The sequence below is a fragment of the Drosophila nasuta genome, chromosome 3, assembly GCF_023558535.2.
Source record: "Drosophila nasuta strain 15112-1781.00 chromosome 3, ASM2355853v1, whole genome shotgun sequence".
NCBI lineage: Eukaryota > Metazoa > Arthropoda > Insecta > Diptera > Drosophilidae > Drosophila > Drosophila nasuta.
This window is the reverse complement of record NC_083457.1, coordinates 43,232,975-43,255,615: the sequence shown is the minus strand read 5'-3', so window position 1 is coordinate 43,255,615 and position 22,641 is coordinate 43,232,975. Positions and strand designations below refer to the sequence as shown.

At 38.1% G+C, this 22,641-nt stretch overlaps 1 protein-coding gene across 1 annotated transcript in view; it reads right to left on the bottom strand.

Moving 5' to 3' along the window:
* Window positions 1-2,347: 2,347 nt before the first annotated feature.
* LOC132790567 (adenylyl cyclase 78C) overlaps window positions 2,348-22,641 on the bottom strand; it is a 53,172-nt gene continuing 32,878 nt past the window's right edge. Inside the window, 22 exon segments of the mRNA XM_060799136.1 lie at window positions 2,348-3,409; window positions 3,480-3,625; window positions 3,689-3,917; window positions 4,508-4,911; window positions 5,002-5,182; window positions 5,280-5,375; window positions 5,435-6,281; window positions 6,390-6,529; window positions 6,595-6,690; window positions 7,211-7,799; window positions 7,862-8,002; window positions 9,354-9,490; window positions 10,475-10,636; window positions 10,739-10,828; window positions 10,897-11,030; window positions 12,437-12,638; window positions 12,714-12,895; window positions 13,086-13,167; window positions 13,169-13,255; window positions 13,327-13,607; window positions 14,438-14,876; window positions 14,931-15,423. Of these exon segments, the coding sequence (XP_060655119.1) occupies window positions 3,269-3,409; window positions 3,480-3,625; window positions 3,689-3,917; window positions 4,508-4,911; window positions 5,002-5,182; window positions 5,280-5,375; window positions 5,435-6,281; window positions 6,390-6,529; window positions 6,595-6,690; window positions 7,211-7,799; window positions 7,862-8,002; window positions 9,354-9,490; window positions 10,475-10,636; window positions 10,739-10,828; window positions 10,897-11,030; window positions 12,437-12,638; window positions 12,714-12,895; window positions 13,086-13,167; window positions 13,169-13,255; window positions 13,327-13,607; window positions 14,438-14,876; window positions 14,931-15,423 (5,299 nt within the window). The 3' untranslated portion in view covers window positions 2,348-3,268.

Genomic DNA, 22,641 nt, shown 5'->3' with positions numbered 1-22,641 from the left:
GAAAAGTACAATAACGCGATAACGGTACTATGCGTATACACTGTTTATTTAATAAATAATTAACAGTTACGCTACTACAAATCACGACGCAACGGCCTGATTTCAAACATGGCCTACACAGCTTCAAAGCGCTGTACTAAGTACGTACATAGTAGATAGATAGTGCGCAAGGCGACGGCGGCGGAAGTGAAGCGACGCAAGGCTGAAGAAGATGCACGTTTTTAATACGATTTCTCGTTGTAGTTGCGCTTATCACACGGGCAAAGTGGGTGTGTGTGGGATGAATGATAACAATACTACACGAGCTTCTAGTTTACGAGCTTGCTACTTACATAAAGTTTCGTAAAGATCTTGATAATTGTAGGAATTATCAGTGAATTGTGGTTTAATTTGTTTTCCAGCAATCCAATCAGAATTCAGTCAACACATTTTGATACATAACACGCACACACACACATGCTTATAGATAGTACATGCATATGCATTTATTTTGGTTCGAGAGCACTTTGTTATTGCTTTTGTTGTCTGCTTTGCTGTTGGAGTCTGCTTGCATCCATTTCCGCTTTCTCGTTAATATTTCGCAATTAATATGTGACAGGCGTTGTTGTGTATTCGTCGTATTCTCTTTTTGCATTTATTGTTTACATTTGTATGCATATAACTATTATGCACATTGCATTTTGAGAGCGTCGACAATTTGTAAAATTATTGTCGATTGATTGTCGCGACGCTGTACTCGTTCACATGCAAAATGTGCGGTTTTCGTTGCTGCCATCCTCCAAAGCACCATGCGAATTGAATGAAATTTGCAAACTACTTTACTTTATCTCATTTATCTGTTTATGCTAAATATTTACAGAATTTTAACACAAAATAAATAAATACACACTTTCTGATCAGGTATGTGTATGTGTGTGTATATTGATTGGTTTTCATACTTTCCAAATGAGTACACACTGCCACAACAGCTGATTATTGTGTTGTGCGACCCTGGTTTTCTAATTTGTCGCTATCGATACCAGCACTCCGCATATTTTTAATGCTCACGATTTCATATCAAGCTCACAATATACAAAAATATATACAAATGCAGTTTCTATGTTTTAAAATATTTTTTTTTAAATGAAATTTATGCCTAGATAAAATTCAAATATATATGGTAGTTATTATTTTAAATGCTGCACGCAAAATTCCTTGTGAGTAAAAATACTGCAATGCTTTACAACATCTGTGTGATGGCGCGAAAGCCAATTCGAAATTTAAATGAATTTAATAATGTACAAACTTGTTGGAGTGAGTGTTTCCTATACAATAATTTTCACATAAAAGCCAAACAAGTAAGTATAAGTGTAGGTATATACCCAACTGTTTTAAATTTATGAATGAATCTGAAATGGCCCAGCAACAACACTTGCGCATCCGCAAACTCAATACACATGCATAACTATGTACTTATACGTACCAATACTTACACAGATCCACGCCGCAGACTGATAAGTCAAAACTGTTGCGCCAAGGAAAAGGTGCTCTACAGGTGGTTAGCAATGTATACACAAGGCAAACACACTTGCAATATGGTGTTTACTTTTCGCTGTTGTCTTTTTTATAGCCATATGCCACACTTCTTCGATTATAGGGCATTTTTCTTTTAAAGAACCAGAAAAGGAAACGGAAACCGACAAACTGCATTGAATGAAGACAAAAACGAAGCATTGAAGAATTAAATTTACTTTCATTCATTCATGGTGTGTTCTGCCTCCTCTTCAAAAGCCACCCTAACACACATACACTCATGACATTACATATTTATCATATTAGCCACTGTGAACGACGCCAATAAGAATACGTGAAAGGAAGGGCACAGTTGGTTGCAACGCCATTTTGTTGTTGTTGTTGTAGTTGTTACTTGGTATTTTTGTATGTGAGCTGATGTTATGTGAGCCTTTGTGAAATGCATTCCTTTAGATATGAAACAGGAAATTCCGATTACCCTTTCTTTTTTCCATACAATTGATTATATTAAAATTAATTTTATTGCATATTTTTTTTTTAAATACTAATTAGTTAAAACATAATTCGATTTTAATGTTTTAGTTAGGGAATTTTTTAGTCGGCTCCTTAGTTCTTGAGTGCGTGTCCAAATGTCCTTTGCAGCTTCAGCATTTTGCTCAACAAAACGTAGTCAACGTTATTTTCACCGCATAAGATGAATGGTTATGACATTTGTCGGATTTTCTTTTTTCGTTGAATATTTCTTCATTTCATTGTGCTTATTTTATTGTGTTAACAACCAAAATTAAGACAACTCCCGCTTTGACATTTTGAATTTATCACATTTATTCTTTAACTTTTATTAAATTACAATATTGTGCATACAATACATAGAATATATATATTTTTGTTATGTATGTTATTTGGTTTGTCCTTTTTGGCTGTGGGTTGATAATAGATTTATACACTTGTAAATATATTTAATATTGTATTTAGGTTCGATTATCTACAAATTTCTTGGACTTGTACATATAAACTCACTACAAGATGGCTTTAGTGTGGACTTTGATTTTTTTTTTTAAATTGTTTAAATTAATGCTCTATATACAAAATATTTGACATAATGAAGACCTGTGAAAATATTTGTACAGCCATTTAAAAATGTTTTTCCATTGTTGATTAATAGAAATGTTAAAGCTAATCAAAGTTATGCTAAATTGAAATGTTAGTAGATATATTATTATTTAATAGACTTTAGTGGCTAGAGTTTTGCAGAGTCGTTGAGTTATAGTAATTCAGATTTAAAACTGCATAAACACATATAGTTAACATTCATATACACACAAACATACACACATACATATATTGTAAACTAAACCAATTGGCATATCTCATTAACTTATTTCTCTAATTTCAAACGACTAGAACTGTGCTGAGATGTGAAAAAAGAAATACGTTAGCACATTTACTATATATATATAAATTACATTTAATAATTGGCTTAAGAACTTAGTAAGTAATCTCAGTGCCAATTGCTACCAACTACTTTATAGACTACGATTTAATTAGATTTGTTCTCTAGTTTTTTGAATAATTGAATCTGCGAATCATAAAATCGTTCCAAAAATAAATTCTGCCAGCTTTGCACATCGACACGACACACGCACACTGAAGCTTTAAAAGCTCCGAGCAATCGTCGTGTGTTGAGCCAAAAGCACACTAATACACACACACACAAAACATTTACTAATACATATACGTGGATGCAGAGATGCGCTTAAACCCAATTATTGCGCGTCGTAGGCTATAAAGCGTCGTTGTGACTCTTGGATATGGTTGTTTCGATCTGATCGATGCGTCGAAACGATGGCATATATGTCGAACTCGCCTGTGTGACAATCGAATTGTTCGAGGAACTCTGCAGCGAAAGAGTGATCTATTTGAGTGAGTGAGCAGCGGATTAAAGAGTGTTGTGCTATATAGTTTACCTTCTTTTGGCGATAGGAACGTGCTCGCACTCGCGTCGTGTTCCGTCGCACTGGATTTACTGTGGTGGACTTTTGGGAAAGACGCACGGAGCTGAAGGTGCTGCCGCGATGTCCACGACGTATTTGCGGCGAAGGTGTGCCGGTGGCTAAAAGTAATAGATGTATCGTAGAGCATTACCGAATGGAAGTCTAGTCTAGTATCAACTTACGTGTGCCTGGAATAGCTGTGCTGCGCTTGGTCGCCTGCATCATGCCAAAGACAACAGCACTGAAGGAGCCGTGATGCGATGTTTGTCGCTGCAGATTTGGAGTGGGAGCAAGTGGAATGCCCGCTGGCATGCGTACGGGTGAGATCAGTTGGCTGTCCGAGATGCCCTTGGGATGCACATAGAATGTTGTCATCATGCCCTTGCCCTTCACATTGATTTCACCGCGTTTCTGAAAAGGAAAAACACATTAAAAATACGTTTAAATTGTGGAGATAACAGCTCAGAAAGTTAAGAGTACTACTATCTAAAAAAGCTTAATAAGTTCTCTAAGTTTAACCACATATGTACATATTTATTAAACCGATAAATTGTAAATTACATTTTGAAAAATTAAAAGCAGCTTTTTGTTTTATATCGGTTTAAAAAAATATGTATATGGTTAAACTTAGAAACTTGTTTTTGTTTTATAATTTCTACATAATATTCATTAAAAACAAATATGGTGTGGAAAATTAAACTAGCTTTTTTCTTAATTGAATGCTAGAATTTTTTCTAAGAGTTGGAAATACACACTAGTCTATGAGAGTGGTTATATGGATGTTAAGACTTATCAAAAGAGGATTGCTTAAATGTAATTTATTAAAAAAGAAACATGCTTACAAAATTTTATGATTCTAGTAGTGGTAATACTCAAAATTTAATTTTATGAATGATCAGACAGACAGACAGAATTTGATGATTCTAGTAGTGGAAATCTTAATATGCAATTGCTTTTATGAACGGACAAACAGACAGAATACGTTTTTAATTTGAACTTACCACACAAGTGTAGCCACGTGAGCAGAGCAACTCGGCTGTATTGTCGGGCACCTGGACGCGCCAGTTCTCTCCGGTGGAGTCCATGCGTGAGGCAACATTCACCGTGTTGCCCCAAATGTCGTAGACAGGTTTGCGAGCTCCAATGACGCCACTAACCAAAGGTCCACTGCAGATGCCGACACGCAGTTGGAAATTGTTAAAGGCATCGCCGTTAATCTCCTCCAGCTTTTTCTTCATGGCAAACGCAAACTCAACCAGATCACAGACGCTGTCCTCTGAGGTCTCGCCCCTAGCACGCAAATGCTCGTGATTGAGTCCAGCTGCAGCCATGTAAGTCGCGCCAACGGTTTTGATTTTTTCCACCGAAGCAAATCGTGGCTCCTCCAGCAATTCATCAAAGTCACCTAGCAGACGAAGCAGCAATAGCAACAATAACAAATCAAACAGGGGGGAGTCTAGCGCACATCATTAGAGCATTTAATCAATCAACTTACAGATAATCTCATTTAGAATTCGTATGCACGCCTTGCCATTGTCAATGTCCTCGGAGTAAAAGTCCTGGAAGTTGGGTATGGAGGCGAACATAACGCCGCACAGATTATGCATCTTTGAATAGAGTTCATCTGTGTGCTCGTCGGACAGGTAATAGGCAGCCACATGGTCGGGCAATACGTTCTGTTCAGCAAATTCAAATCAAGCGATTAATTAATGAGCAAATCATCAAGCTTGGGGGGGTTGGGATGCTTTTGGTTGTGGCTGGCTTGGAATTTACCTTAATTAATGTGTCATTAAGAGCACGATTCGATTTCATGTTGGTCAGTTCACGCTCAGCTTGTTCCTTCCAAATAAAGTCCAGGCGTGAGGTAACCTGCAGGAAAATTCCGAACATGAGGCAAGGAAGGAGTCAGCCATGAATTGTCAGCTTACCTCCACGAGTCGAGCATGATAACAGACCATAATAAGAAACGTTATCAGTAGTATGATCATTTGCACACCCAACGGCATGCCACGATCCTTTAGGTTGAGCAAACTGAAACTTTCCTCAAATCGAAATCTAATAAAGATTAGTGAGGTGTAGAAAGCAACCATGCCCAATGCCATAATCGCTTTAACCAGATAGTAAAGCTTCAGCGCTGTGGCCAGCGAGACGAGACAAAGCACCCAAGTGAAGACGATGTACTCCTGATGCACACATCCCTTCTCATCCTCAATGTAGGAATGCAGAGCACCGCCAGTGTATTGACTCAGGGCCAGCGAGCGAAGCGATTCCTCAAAGGATTCCAGCCTGCGAAGCACAACTTCACCGGAGGCATTGTGAATGCTCTCATTGTATTGCGAGAGCAAAGAGACAGCCGAAGATTGTCCACTTGCTGGCGTGGTGATGGTAAGATTCGTTTGTATGGTTTTCGATAGACTCAGTGTCAAGTCTCGTTTGCTGGTCGAGGCCGAGAAATTAGTATAGACTTCGGTGGTGCCATTGTAAGTGGTTGTGGGGCAGAGCATCAAGCCAATGGCGCTGAGCATGCACATGGAAACGATGACGCCGCAAATGAAGAGCGTGCGACGTCGCCGCTGATGCACCAGCTTGGCGGAGTTGATCTTCAAACAGCTGGGTAGACCCGGGAACTCTTCGGCCATCACCAACACACAGCAAAAGGTGAGCACCAAAGTGCCCACGGCCAGGCAAATGATGACTGTGGTGCAGCGTGGTATGATAATTACCTGGCACAACACCATAAATATCCAAATGACAAATACACACAACATATTCGAGCTGCACATGAATGGAGGGCAAAAAGCAATTAGCAAGCAGTTCATTAATTAAGTTGCAGGCGAAAGAGAAAGAGAGAGAAAGAAAGGTATACAGATTACGTATACGCACCGAAACATGTCCTCACGCAGCTGACAATATTTCAGCTCCTGACTTTTGTCAATAAATTTCAGTGTCCAGGCATTTAAATACTCTCGCCGTATTTCCTTATTCGAATTTATCTGTATGTTCTGCTCAATGAACTCATCAATCTGTTGATTGTTAAACACAGTTAATATGAAACGATGACAAACGGCTGAAAAAACTTTTCACTTACTTCTTCGTCCAACACTGTAACGGAGACGCGATGATCCTGCTTGGGATCAACTAATATGGAATCAGTGCGATTTAAAAGTTCCTCTGGGCTGTTAAGCTGTTTGGGAATTAATGAGGGTATAAGTTGTTATAAAAGTGAAGATGATTTCTGTTGGATATCAGAGTTGCTTCGCTTATAAACATAACAAAGTGTTTAATAACTTTTAGCTTCTTTTAGTAGCTAATAGCATAAGAAACTTCTTACACTAATAAATTCTTATGGGTAATACTTTATGTAAATTTCGTAATAAAATACGCAATTCGAAATGTATTTCGGAGAATTTAAACAAATCTTTAAAAACATATCAATATAACGAAAAAAAATCTTGAGGTAACTGGATTTATAGGAACTGGGGAAAAGTATCAATTCTAAGCATAATATTTATCAGTTAGAATATTATATATTCAATTTAAAGCCTACAGCTAAGTTGTTTCTAAAATAGCGAGGTTAAACAGAATATCGGACGAACGGAGAAATAGTTAATTCTAAAAATTGGCTGCTGCTGTTATAAGTAACATTGACATTAAGAACTGTTGCTTATAAAAACTCTTGCTCCTTTAATATTTTTACTACTTACATTCCTGAAAGGTATCTCGGCTATCCAGTCCGTAGTGCTCTCGTCCTCGATGATCAAACCCTTAGCATTGATGTCCTCCGTCAGATTTTGTACGCTGGCCCCATTGCGTGGCCTCAGCTGTTGTTCCAACGGTGCCGACATCATGGCCGTGGGCGACGAAACCGTGGACAAACCGGCTGTAGGTGCTCCAGCTCCACCAGCAATGCCAGCACCACCAGCTCCCACAGCTCCGCCATTTCGCAGTCGACGATTCTCCAAGGCGACGCCTTCGACCACATTGGGCAACGAGTTGAGCGAGATGTTCTTCTTCTGCTGCTGCTGCAACAGCTGAGCGGGTTGCTGTGTGGCCATGGCCAAAGCGGTGGCATACTCTAGACTGCGTCCATCGATGCTGCCACCGTCACCGCCACCACCGCCACCGTTGACTCCACCCACAGCTGTGGTGCTGCCCATGCTGCAATCGTTGCCGCTGCCGCTGGCTGAGATTGATTTGGGCAGCACTCCCGTAGCGGGAACTGGAGCTGTGGCCGCGGTGGCAATGCTGCTGCTCTGATGAGCGCTGCTGCGAGTGCCAAAGCGTCGTTTCGGTCTAAAAAAATGCATAGCATACTTATTGGGGTACACTTAAAGGGTATCACAAGTCCGACTTACCGCAAAGGTTCAGTGCGCTTGATCAAATAGGTTGTCACGTTGAGCTTATTGAGATGATTATCCCGACTGCCACCGTTGCCCGGTTCCACTTCGTAGGCATCATTCAGACAGTTGAGTGTCGCCTCCGAGATGTGCACGCGTCTAAAGAGGAGGGAGGATAGAAGGGGAGGGATTTGTAGTTGGTCCAAAATTAAATTCAAATATTTGCCCAGAAATGTTCGGCGATTGTGCGTGAAGTTTGCCGCCCACAAAAGTTGAGTCAGTATGAGAGAGTGTGTGTGTATGTGTGTGTGTTTCTAGCCATAATAGGGTTGCTCTACGATTTTGGTTTTCTAGTCCTTGCTGCTTTCTCTTTTCCTCTGTGCTCAAGCCACAATTACATCAAAGCATTTTGCATTAAATGGAACCTTTTACTTTTGCTGGTTTTTGTGGCTTCTGCACTGATTTGTTGCTCTTTGTTGTTATTGCTGTTTGGTTTCTTGTGTCTAAACACGCCAAGCTTGCAGAAATTACTCAGCAATTGTTGATGGCAGTAGCCTCGGCATTGAAGCAAGCCCCCGTAATTGGCCAATTAAAAATGCGGCTGCAGCTAAGATTTAAAGGCTCGCCTAGTAGTTAGTTATTTGGCAAGCAGCATTTTCGCCACACTGTGCACTATTTCTTTGGATTCTTGCCAATAAATTTGAGCCGCATGCCGGACATGGCAGCTGTGCAAGTGTGTATGTGAGCCAGATGAAACAATTATGTGTGAATCGAATACAAGGCTGGAAATCGATAAATTTTGTATGTGCGGTAAACAGAAGCTGAGAGTTGTAGACCGAGATAGTCAAAGTAGAATTCAAGTTGTTAAGTATTCCAGGGAATGAAATCTACTTTAACAATTTCAATTCGCCAATAAAATATTCATGTGTTCGCTCAAAAGAATGCTTTAACTTTTTCTTTAGCAAACATTGTTTTCTGCTGTTTAAAACTTTGTTAATTTAAGCAAAGAAGATTTTTAGTAGACGTGTTTTGACTTTGACTTTTCCAGTTGGTAATTAATCTGTGCCTTGGCCGATGTAGAATTGAAGCTTCTCTGTGTTCCTCAATATGAAATCGACTTTAATGATTTCAATTCGCTAATAAAATAATTATAGGAGTACTTCAAAGTGTGCTTTAAAATTGGCTTTATTAATATTTATTTTTCTTCTTTTTGAAACTATGTTAATTTAAGGAATGTGAAATTTTTATTAGCTGTATGTTCGACTTGCTTTCTAATTGGTAATTAACCTGTGCCTTGTTTTTGTTTATCTCGCATGCTTGTTTACGACAACATGGATAATTGCCAGGCCTTGGGATTGACAATGCTTTGTGCATAATTACTCAACTAATTCAAATGAGAACCAGGCAACTAACACACACACACGCAAATATGTATTGTATATCAGAGAGTGAATCCAACTACTGCTTTTGTGTGTGATTGGTGGGCAAAATAGAACGTGACTGGACTTACCCGGGTATGCCGCCGGATTCCATGTGATTCGCAATGATAACATCATTAGACCAGACGTCAAAATGCCATTTCTTGTTGCCCAGAACGCCGCACATCACCGAGCCACTGTGGATGCCGATGCGCATGTTGAGGTCAACCTGCAAAACGCAATACAAACAACAACGCAAAAATTTGCAAATGCAACATTCATCCCAAAAATTATGCAAAGCACGCACTTTTAGCTGCAACAGAAACTTTCGAACACTGCTGCTGCAGTTGAGTCTGTCAGTCACTCAGTTTGTCAGTCGTCTGGTTTGGTCGGACCAATTAACATTATCCAATTGCATTAAATATGCTTAAAGTGGCATAGCTCAAAAATTCCCATTGCACCAAAAATTTCATAAAAATAAAACCTCAAAACAGAGAAAATAAAATCAATTATGGTTGAGCGTGGAGGCAAACTTGTCGTTCACTGTGATGAAAATTTAACACATATTTTTTTGCTGCGGCTGTTGGTCTCTGCTGATGCTGCCGCTGCTGCCGTTTGTCGTTGTCTTTTGGCTCTGCGGAGATTTGCATACAAATGAATTGTCAACACGTCCAGCAGCAGGCCGAACAGCAGCAACAGCAGCAGCCTATGCTGCTGCCTATACTGGGTCACATGGTGCGACAACAATGTGCAATACTCGTAAAAATAAAGCGGCTTCAAGTGCCAACAAAAAAGAAATGCAAAACAGCTGACAGCTGAAAAATTTGCGGCATTAAATTTGCACACACAAAAAAAGAAAACGTAAACATAATGCGGGCAGCCGCTTAACAGATTGCTCAGCAGGTCCCTAACAGTGCGCTGTTAAGTGTCAACATGTTGGCTGTTAAGCATTAACAGTTGGCTGTTACTTTTCAAGCGGCACTTGAAAGTATGCAACACTTTTTTACAAACTGTCAGCTGGGTGCAACTTTTACATGTATGTTGACTTTGAGACAACAATTGTTTGAGCCTTTATAGCAGTGAAATATAATAAATTGATGGCATAAAGGTACAACAATTTAAATTTGTAATTAATATATGTATACCATGGAATAGTTCCTCGTACTATCTGTTGCTTGTGCAAACCAAAAATGTAATTTCTCGTTTTACTCACGTGCGTATGCAGGCGCACATCCTTGATAGCCTTTATCATATGGAGGCCAGTTTCAACGCTGCAGACCGCATGATCCGGCCGTGTCTTCCAGTTGTCACTTTCGAACTGCGACACACAGTAATAGCAATCGCCCAGCAGTTTCACTCGCAGACAATGATTGTCCTGTGTGTGTAAGGGAACAATGTGAAAACAAGTTGTAGTCGTTTTTTTTTGTTTGCCATCGAGCCATGTTAAAGTGTAAAATACTTTAATGTGTGCACTTACCTCGGCAATGCGATCGAAACGCGCAAAAAGGTCGTTTAATATTTTCACCAACTGCTGCGCCGATGTTTTGCTGGCCAATTCAGTGAATCCCTTTTGAGAAAAAATGCCGCAAAAATTTAATAAAATATTTCATGCAAAAAAATGTTCATTTTATTTACCTTGATGTCGGCAAACAATATGCTGACATTGTCCATGGGATACACGTATAATTTGTTAAACTGCGTTTCAACCGTTGGATCCGTGCCTTTGTACATTTCGCTGCGTATTTGATTATTCACTATGTTGGGCAAAACTGTAAACCAGAAATGAAAAAAAGTGCAACAAAATTGCAGCAAACTCAACTGAACCAAAAAGCCAATATAAATTCACAAGTGAACTCTTGAGACGTTTGTTCTCTATCTGCTTTATACTCTCGACTGTCTGCTGTTGTTAAGCAACGCGAAACAACTAAAACCACGGCACAAATGTGCAACTTGGCAGCAGCGTTTTAGTTACCTGCCTCCAGCAGACTCCGCTGATTTGTCTACCTGGCCCGCAGCCAAAGATACTTAGCTGGAAATTGCGCTTCCAGACAAATACAGTCAGCTATGCAGTTACCTACGGCTGCTCATTTAAAGATAAACTACGGAACTTCCTTTGCAGATATGCTCAACAGTTATATGCTTGGATAGAAATGCAAATTGAAGAGCTCAACACTTGGACTTTAGAATGTTTGCAATGGGTTTCAATTCTGACATAGAACTTTACTGACTCTACTCTTTTACACATCATAATATATGTTGGTGTTTAATGTTAATATTAAAATTGGAACGCGTTCTGTGAAAGATATTATTATAAACTCAATTTAGGTTGTTAAAAATATCTTTTAAAAATGTCATACGCTTTCGCACAGTATAAAATAAGTCGAGCGTGCTTCAGAGTTAGATTCCCGCTATCCTTATTGAATAAATACGAAATTAATATACAGCAAAAATACTAAAATATATCAGAGGCTATACATATTTAGTATATTGATAGTATGAAATTCAAACTATACCATAGAGTACAAAAGTATTTCTTATATAATTTCTACAATTTTTATCTGATAGCTACCAAGTTTTCAGGAATTATAAAAAACTGTAGTTACATACATTTCCTGCAGGCTGTTATAATACCATTATACCCTATGGGTATCGGGTATAAGGATGTTATTGATTATTATTTATAATGTATTAATACGCTTTCTGGTAAAGATCTTCTTAAACACCATTTACTTCGTTGAAAGTTTCTGTTAATTTAGAAAAATATCTAAGCATGGCATCTACAAATTTCCATATCCTAACTAGATTTTATGTAGAACTAAATTTTATGTACGAAAAAGATATTTATTCTGGGAATTTTGAGCTTATTCTATGAACTTTTGTGTATTTGTTTCAGTAAATCCAATCTAATAATTTGTAATTTAAATTATGAATGAAATCTGAATGTATTCCAATTTATTCTATGAATTTAATACCACTCCATTTATAGATTATTATGTCAAATTAAAATAAATTAATTTAAAAAAATACCAATACTGTATGGCCATACTAAATGTATTTAATCAAGAATTATATGAATCCTTTTCATTCCTTTCCTTTTGCTTCATACTCGAAGTTAGAAGCAATTTACTATTTATGATTCCCCATCCCTTTTGAAATAATCTTAATTTTCACTCACTTGAATCGAGTAGCTTTTGGGTGCGTTGCAGTTCCTTTTCGGACTCTTTCTTGTGCTCCATGGCCTTGTGGGTCTCAATGAAGGCCAAACGCTGACCACGATCAGTCAGATATTTGGTGTACATGCCAGCCACATTGATGGCCGTGTACAACACGAAATTGGCAATGATTTGGAACAAAACACAATTGGGGTCCATGGGAGTCTAAGGGAAAGCAATAAAGTGACGTAGATTTAATATAAAACACGGATATCCAAAAATATGTATAGGCAATATTACCTGCTTGTCCTGCAGTTTGTTGATGGTAATTACGGCCAGGTGGCAGCTGGCAGTGATTGTGCCACCGAAAACGCACCATTTGAGGGGCAGTGGCAGCATGGCGTAGGGCACAAAGATGACAAACAAAATGTACCAGACCAGGTACTCACGATTCTCGAAGCCAACGCCTTCGCTGATGAATCCTGAGCAAGTGTGTGGAACGAGTGAAAGAAGAGAGAAGCAATAAAACATTTATGACATTGCCCAAAAGGATTAGCAAATTTAATGGCCAGCGCATGTGACGCATGATTTATGCCTTGCACACACACACACACACACACACACACGTAGAGAGACCCAGATTCGAATTCAGATCCTCACTCACCCACTCACCTTGTATATTGAAGAGCACCCAAGTGCAGACGGCCGCCCAGTGTAAATAATTGTTGGCAAAGCAACGCCAATAGCCCAAAAAAGCAAATGGCCAAATTGGCAATGCCACAGCAAACGGACCAAGTTATTGCCGTCGCTGTGCTCGCCGCATCCGCCGAGCTAGTTGCATCCTGGCAAGGAACAAGATTCTCTCAGGGTTATTTGGAAGTTATGGGAGAAATAAGAGTCCACTTACTGTCGCTAGACGATTCTCTCTGGGCTGCAGCATCCATATCAGGGCCATCACAATCTTTAGCACAAAGTCCACAACATTCACAATGATCAGCGATTTCTGACGCTGTCGATGCGTGTAGGTTAGATAGCTTCTCTCCAGCGAGCTCTGCTTGAAGGAGTTGGTCAGCGATGGGCAGAGAATGCCTTTGACCACGTTGCCACTCTTAAATGCCGAATATGTTTCGTTGGTCAATGGTCGCTGCGGTCCTGCAATACTTGCTATGGATTGACCCGATTCCAGTTCATAGTCTATTAAATTAAAGATTGATTAAGGATTATCTAGAAATTACCGATATCCGAAGGACTATGAAACAAAAATGTGCTAGTAACTTTAAGTACATATTTTAAATTACGCCCTATTAAAAATTACAGTTTAACAATATGTTTAAACTTATGCTGCATTTCAGTAAGATATTCGAACTTTAATTCATAACAGTTACATAATATTATAAAACAATATGAATTTTCTCTTTCCTTAATATTTTCTTATAATATAATATAATATAATATTATATTATTTAAGTTTAATAGCTCGCGAGATTTTTTGAGATTTGGCATAGGCTTTTATTGTAGCTATTTTCCTGCCTATTCAGGTGTCAATTCTACTGAGAAATTGAATAATGCATAAATATAGATACGATTTATTTAAAATCTAAAAAAATCTTTAAGATACATAATTGCTAAAGAATATTTTTTTAATATCTACTAATACCAATCCAAAATTTTTAACATATACTGTCGAATCAAATATATAAGATGTGGAAAACTTCTTGAATGACCAAAATAAGTTAGAGAGTTCTAAGCTATAAAAAGTGCAAAATATTTTCAAAACAAAAAAAGGATTTAAATACCTAAAACATTCTTATTGCTCTTTACGCACTCTTTAGTTTCATGGCTATCTGTCACTTCTAATTTAGCTTTCCTATATCCTTCGCTCAGCTTGTGTTTGCTCAGCTGCTACGTTGCCACAGCTCAATAGCTGCTTCTCTCGCTTAATTTGAGGCTTGGCCTGACTGTCTCAATTCCAATCAATTTAAACCCTATACAAAGGTCAAGCTTTGGCCGGTTGTTTGGCTTACCAAAATTGCTGTTGCCAAATATGCTGCAGCTTTCGGTGCGTCGCTTTGGTCCATAGCCGGCTTTGGCCTCCACAATTCGCACGGATTGCACGCGTCTCGGCGTCTGTTTGGCCAAGCCACCAGAGCCACCTCCATTGCCATTGCCATTGCCATGGCCATGGCCATTGCCACGGTCGATGCCGATGCCAGCGTTGAGCATGGCCTGCTGTTTCTTGCGCAAATTGGACAAAATTGATGCTGTGGAGGCACGCAGCGAATGCGGCAGATCGCCGCTGTCATCCATCTGGGCGCCGTCGCCTGGAAGTCGTGGTATTTTCGACATGTCCGGCGCAATGGTTAAAGCCAGCATTGGAGTCGCTGTCGCTGTCACTGTCGCAGCTGTTGTTGCTGGTATCGATGTCGCTGTCGAAGTCGGTGTTGTGGTTGCGGCTCCTGCCTGCTGTTTTTATTGTTTAGTTACGCTTTTAATTAGTCCTAAGTGCACACAACTTACCTCGGCGGCAGACGTCGCTTTAGTTGGACTTGTTGTGGCCGTAATCTGCTGCTCATCGTTTGTGGTCTGCGCAGCGGGATTGCTCAGTCCGGGGCCATTGGCCGCATAGTCCACGTCATCCTCACCATCGCTATCAACGTCATCGTCGCAGTCGCCGTCGTCGTCGTCGCTCTCCAGCCTTAGGTCGTCGATTTGTGCCAAGGTAATGGCACCCTTGTCGACGGCACGCCGCAGCACCACGCCTTGCTCCTCCTCCTCCTCTTCCTTTTGGTCCTTCTCCGACTCCTTCTGCTGCTTCTCTGGAGTGCGCTGTGTGAGCTCAGGCGGCGCGGAATGTGTCGCATTGTTTGCTTGACAACGTCGCTGCTGTAACGCCGAGCTGGGCGTCGCGCTCAACTGCCGCAGATGCACCTCATCGGATACCAGCTTGTCGTCGTCGTCATCCATGTTGCGCTCCTGTTCCTGCTCCTGCTCCTGTTCCTCCTCCTCGTTTCTGCAAAGACACACAACTCAAGTCTTAGCATTCAATTTACGCTTTGAAGTTCGCCAACGATTTAATGTCGTCAGGTCTGATTGCTAGACCTTTTCATTCTAATGAATACAAACATTCCCCTTCTTCTCGACGTCGCTCAACTCACAATCAACTTTTGAGCATACAAAATATAAATGGTTTCTAAGCGCCGACATTTTCGGCGAGGCGTGAAGCCATTTGCCAAGTTAAGACGCTTGCCAAGTTAGCGCATAAGCTAGGCAGCGAGATCTGTCTAGAATACGATAATGATTTATATCGTTGCCAACCTGAGCCTCTTTCTCCTGCTTTCCAATTGGTTACATTTTATGTAATCAAATTTAAAATTTAATTTGTTTTAATTTTAATTTGTTATCTATTTTAACTTTTTTAATACAATGTTGTAATAAAATCGAATATTAAATTAGTTGCAATTTATATTTATTTTTGCATGGATTTTTAAACGCTTTTAAGCGCTTTACTATTTAACATTGCATTTAAATGAGCCTTTTTTCAATACTGTAATATAATGAATTAAGTAATCAAATGTAATATTGAGTTTGTTCTAAGTTTGAATAATTTTTGTATTGTAATATATTTATCACCTACTGCTGCAATTCATAAAATTGAGTAGTCAAGTGCGCTATAAATTAGTTTTAATTGAAATTTTAACTAATTTTTAATATTGCCTGATATTATTCATAGTTCAATCTTTTCTTTTTAAACGTATACTTGATATTTTTGCAGTTAACAGTGATCAACTATTTAACATAGTACATAAATGTTATCCGTCTGCAATAATGATTATTGATTAAATAATCTAATGAAATCAAATATTAAATATCTTCTAATTTTATTTATTTTAAGTTTAATCTTTTTTTTCAAACGTATACTTGATATTCTGGCAAACAACAGAGATTAACTAGTTAACATAACACATCAATGTTATTTTTAGCACTTAACAGACAAATGTTAATGAGCATTTGCCTGCTCGATTGTTTAAAATTCAATTTGATTAATCAAATGCAAAGCTTGTTTTGTTTTACTTTTGCTGTTGTTGTTGTTGTGTCGACAGCGTAATCAATCGAATTACTTTCTTTGAAAGGCATTAAGGGATAATGTGGCATGCAACGTGAACTGCGTAGAGCATTAAAACTTTAACATGGGCCTCTGTGTAGCGTGTATGATGTCGTCTACGAATTCCCAGCTACAGATTGAATAATTTTCAGTGTGTGTTTTGTGTGCTTATGATGAAGAGCGCAGACGGGCACGCGCCAGACAAGCAGCCAGTCAAGTCAGGCAGCCAGCCTAGGCGTTGTCGTGTAAGTTACCTACATCAAATGCTCGTTTGTGTGTAGTATATATGTTAAGTAAGTCTGTGTATATATGTCTGTATATTTAGACCCATATTGCATATAGCATACAATAATAATGCCAGCTACTCGTACTCTCAGCCGTATTCAAGGCAAATTCACGATGGCGCAGCGGAAAACACAAAACGCAAAATGGCGACGGGGGACAGTCAACAACTAGAAAATGGCGCGTTGATGTCGTTGTCATTATTCAAATTAGCATTTAGACACACACCGTTGCACACATTCGCACACGCACACGCACACACACATTCGCAATCTCACGCACTCAAATGCAAAAACACATCACGTCGCCCGCTCATTCATATGCGTCATGTATAGAAATCGTAGCATACTTTTCGGCTGAGCCCCAAAAATTGCTGTCAAGAAAATGTTGTGTCCAAACATTAAGAAAATGCCAATAAATCGCAGCAGCCAAGCGAAATGTTTGCACACACACACACACACACACAGATACACACACATAAGTATGTGTATAAATAAGTAAATATTGTGTATGCCAGCAAATTAAATTTAAGATACTTTAACGTCTAATTCAATAAAATGTCAAATGCTTATTGTGCTGGCTTCGCAAATTTGCCCCATCAACATTAATACTAAACATTTTATTTGTTACGCTCATTTATGCTTTGGCCAACTGACTCAGTGACAGAGTTTCCCTCGCTTGCTTTTCATTTGTCTAATTTAGTTTAACTGCCGCTGAGGATGAACTTTTGCAACCGACACGAAAAGTTCTCTTGTTTTTTTCCTGGTTTTTGCGGTTTGCTTTGGCTGTTTTTTTGTTTTTATACCCGCTACCGATAGGGTGAAAGGGTATTATAACTTTGTGCCTGCAAGAAATATATGTAACATGCAAAAGGAGTCATCTCCGACCCCAGTATATATATTCTTGTACAGCGTCAACAGCCGAGACTATTTATCCCATGTCCGTCTGTCTGTCCGTCTGTGTAAAATACTGGATCCCAGTTACTATAAGATACAGTTATCATTTAATTCCACAGCACTTGTTATTTTTGCACGTAGATTAAAATTGCTAAAAAATTAAATAACAAGAGTCAATAATTTTGCTACAGATAATAATAACTATAGTCTTTATAATTCCTGAATTTGGTTGCGATCAGATTACAATTGTTGAATGTATTTAAGAGAACCTTTTTTATAGGAAAAAACGCCTTCATTTTATGGACATTAGTTGCTTTGGCTGACAATATGATCTATTTTGCACTCTATGGTATATTTTGAATGCATTACTATATCAATATACTAATTGTAGTCTTTAGTATATTTAAGTATTAGTAGTAGTATAGCCTTAGTAGTGGTTTGAATGCAGTACTATATCAATATATGAAATATACCGTTTGGTATATTTTCAGTATTTTTGTGGTATATTTATGAGGTATATTATAAAATTATTCCGCACTATTTTGCTTTTATTCATAATGAGTAGCGGGTATTTCACAGTCAAGTGTGCTCGAGCTTTCTTCCTCGTTGTTTTTTTTTTTGTGTTGTAAGTGCAACCAGCTGCTGGTTAAACTGTGTATGTAAAAAGTTGGTAATATAACGAGTTTATCAAACTGCTGTTGAATGTTATCGCTTTACTGGCTGCACGTAGTATGAAAATAGACAAAAATATTATAGTAATTTGTGTGTAGTATCTGTTCTATTTTCGGTCTTGTTTACGCACAGAGTTGACGTTTTATTAGTATTTGTATTTCGGAGTCAACTGCACTTCCCGGGCCATTAAATAACTGTTCTCTGTTCTCTGTTTTTCTCTATTATCTGTTATCGGTTTAGGGAATAACAACAACAACAACAAGAAAAGCAACAAAATTGTGGTTTGATTAATGCCGCGTTTGTCGGTGGGATTGATAAACCGCGAGAGCAGACCATGAAATGCGTGCTGTCAATTGCGTGATTCGCGCACATTAATAAACTGGGGGAAAAATGCGATGCCATAATTTGTGCATTGCATATTTTAAGGCGCTGCAACATTATGTTAAACAGCTGCGCAAAGTTGCTTTGAATTTCACATCATAATGAGTATTATTTTCAACAGCTGTTTGCTCTTCAGCTTGGTTATTTTCCACCAGCCAGAGAGGCTCTTAGCACCTGCATAGGAAATCCAATTCATCAACAATTGAATCGATTTCATTTTCTGGTTAAAATCCAAATATTACACACGCACCTGTTTTATTAAATCTTCGTTTGTTTGTGATATCACACATGCGAATTGTAGTTAAGGTCTATTATGTTTTCTCTCTCAATCATTACATATGATTAACACATTTCACTTGAGACTTGAGCTTGGATATCGTTTTACGATTTTGCATTTAGAAGCAATTTCAACTTGATGTTAGTATTTAAAAGTTGCATTAGTTTCGCACACTAAACCGGTTGTTGGTGTTGTGTTTTTTGTGGGCTCTTGATTTCGTTTTCGATTTCGGTTTCGGGTGAGTAATCCAAAAGATAAACAAAGAACACACAAGCGTCGAACCGTGCCGAACTCCAACTCGAATAATGAAGAGGACTGAGAAGGGAAAGCGGGGAGCGGGGAGCGATGGCAAGAGCGAGCGAGGGCGAGATAAAACGCCTAATATAATTATCACTTATATAAATACGTTGATAATGGCGCAACAATATTCAAATACAAAATACAAAATCGATAATCAAAGTCAGCATATTGAATCCGTATTGACCATGATAATATTGAGCCATATTAATCATATTTTCTGAAAACTCTCGAACGTTTTTTTGCACTTGTTTATTTAGAACTTTAGCGTCACGCAATTAAATATAATAGTTGTAAGTGTAATTTATTTAAATTGGCTTTTATTTTGCATGTGCAAATATTGTGTGTACACTATTTAATGTTTCATTTATTTTGCAACTGCCGCCAGCGGTGTGCTTAGTTATAGTTTTTTTTTTATTTCTTTATATTTTTTTCGGTGTCGGTTTCGCGTCTTTCGCATTGAACTGACGTTGGGCAACTGAGCGACAAGTGAGCGACCGACCATAGACTGTCTATAATACTCAATGGGGAATATCGAATATGAATTATGGCACTCTCACGGAGCGACAAAATCAGTTGTGTCGCTGATATGTATGTGGTAATTGAAACTGAGATGATGACGAAGATAAAGAGAACAAATGATAATCAAAAATCGATTGTTATCGGCACGCATCAAACAGGAGCGGTTTAACAATGGCATAATGACAAAGTTGGATTAGGCTGCGATGAATCAGCAGATCAGCTAATTTTAGATTAATTACACTATACTTGTTCCAGCAAGTATGCTGCATAAATTATTGTGAAATTCAAACGAAATTTAAGTTGCGAATGGACAAAAAATTTTTGAAATACAATAAGAAATTTCAGTTAAAACTACACTGTCGATCATATGGTAAAATGTTAGGTGCGTATTTGAAAAAAAGTAAATAAAATTATAAATATGATTTTACGATAACTAAATTTTGTGATTTGATTTAAAAATACAACAAGTAAGCAAGCTAAAGTCGAGTGAGTTTGACTGTGAGACACCTTCCATCCATTTACTTTTAATGCAAAGCAAGCAGTATTATCATTTGAAAACATACCAAATCAATATTTCAGAAAAATATACTGTAATATACCAAAATAGTTAATTGGTATATTGAATATATTAATATTTATAAACAATACTGTAATATACCAAGAAGTATATTTGTTAATACATATACCAAAAAGTTTATTTGGTATATTAATATTACCAAGTAAATGAAACGCTGTAATTTCAAATTATTTGTTTTATTTTTAAAGTAATCATATTTTTAATTTTTTTGAGTATGTATTATGAATATTTTTGCTATATATGTACATAAATATATTTGATATTTATATTACACCAGTGAGTGCTGGTAATGAAGTACTGCAATTTGATATTATTTCTTTAATTTAAAAGTAATCATATTTTATTATATTTCGATTATGTTATGATTATTATTCAGGTTTCTAAGAAATTTTTTTTAATCTTTCAAAAAGTATATTGAATAATTCTGGAGAGATTGGAATTAACTTTGATCTCTATATTTTAAAACTAATGACAAGCAATATGTGTAAAGAAATAGTCTGTGACTGAATATTAAGATTTAACTAATTGTATTTGTTACTGTATTTATTTATTTATTAATATTTATATTAATCTTGAAAAATGTCTAATATTTCATGTATTAAAATTGTAAACAATAATATTTGTTTAGTTACAAAATGCTACAAGACAGAAATCTAAAAGATCTTATAAAAAGACCTTGCACAATAATACATATTTATTTAGCTACAAAAACCACAAGTCAAGTATTCCAAGAATTGGCTAACATATCAAACATTTTATATAGTTTAAGTAAAAGAACTTATAAAGACCTTGAACAATAATATTTATTTAGCTACAAAAACCACAAGTCAAGTATTCTAAGAAATGTCTAGCATATCAAACATTTTAAATAGTTTAAATCGATGAGCAATCTCAGTTCTTATCAAAAATACCCGCAAGACAGTTAATTACATCTACAATACAATCTCTCTTCCTTAATGTAACCAACTATTTATAGAGCAGAATGGCGAAGCGTTTCCTTTCTAGCATATGTAGTATACTCGTATATTTCTTTAGAATCACTATCAGCATCCCCATCAGGCTGCGCCCTCTCTATAACATCATAAACATTCACCTGTCACGAGGAACAAACAAGTGGCCACAGGAAGCGACCACTGACAAGGACAATCAGGCAAGGACTAAAGGCGGACAAGCATCGGAAGGAGATGGGGAAATGGGGAGGGAAAGTGAAAGTCAAGTAAGTAAGATATTTAAAATAGGAAATGGGATGGTTTGTCGATAAATATGCTTGATAAGAGCCTGTACTTTAGAGTGAGTGTATTGCTGTTGTTGTTGTGATTGTTGCTTGTATTGTTGTTGTACTTGTTGTTGTAGTTGTTGTTATTGTTATTGGCTGTCAAATGCGTTGGCCGCGCGTTTTGTTTGGGGTTTGGTCGCCTTTTTGTCAGGGTGCAGTTTTGTTTTTTGCGCAGCATATTCTTGTTTCTTTTGAAATTTCCTGTCAGCTGTTGTGTATGTGTGAGTGTGTGTAGTGGGGGGTGTGTGTGTGTGTGAGTGTGTGATATGATATGAAATGTCAAAGGCATGTCTGCAACGTTCGCTTTATTTATGGAGGCAGGCAGCTGCTGCTGGGTTCAGTTGCAAAGTCGTCAAGGATGAGACGGAGTCAGCCCTTTTTATGAGCTTTTGTTGGCTTGTTGAATTTATGGCCATAAGAAACTTGTTAAAGCGTATTATTGGGTGTGTAACAAGTGCGTGTGTGTGTGAGTGAGACTTTGTGTGTGTGTGTGTTTGTTTTTTGTGCTGCGGCTTACGAACTCTTGAGCAAGAAGATGGCGAGACAAAAGGGCGAGAACGAGGGCGAGGGCAAAGGAGAGCTGCCTTAGCTACTTGGTAAGTAGATTAAAGTCATATTTACACGCCGCTCTCTCATCTCCCATGTGTGTATGTATGTGTGTGTTTTGTAGTTGTGTTTGAGTTTGTGCTGTGCGTTAAGTGGCAGCAATTAACACTTGACATATTTATGCTTGGCCCCGAGGCGCAACGTGCTATCCACAATGCTGCATTATGCCCTAACAACAAACAAAACTCGGCGAGTGCAAGACGGAGAGAGAGAGAGAGAGAGAGAGAGAGAGAGAGAGAGAGTAAGAGAGAGAGACAGCACAGCAGGAGCCATAAGAACAACAATTAAGACAAGGCCAACCCATCGATATGGCAACAACAAGAATGTCTGGCAAGCTGCT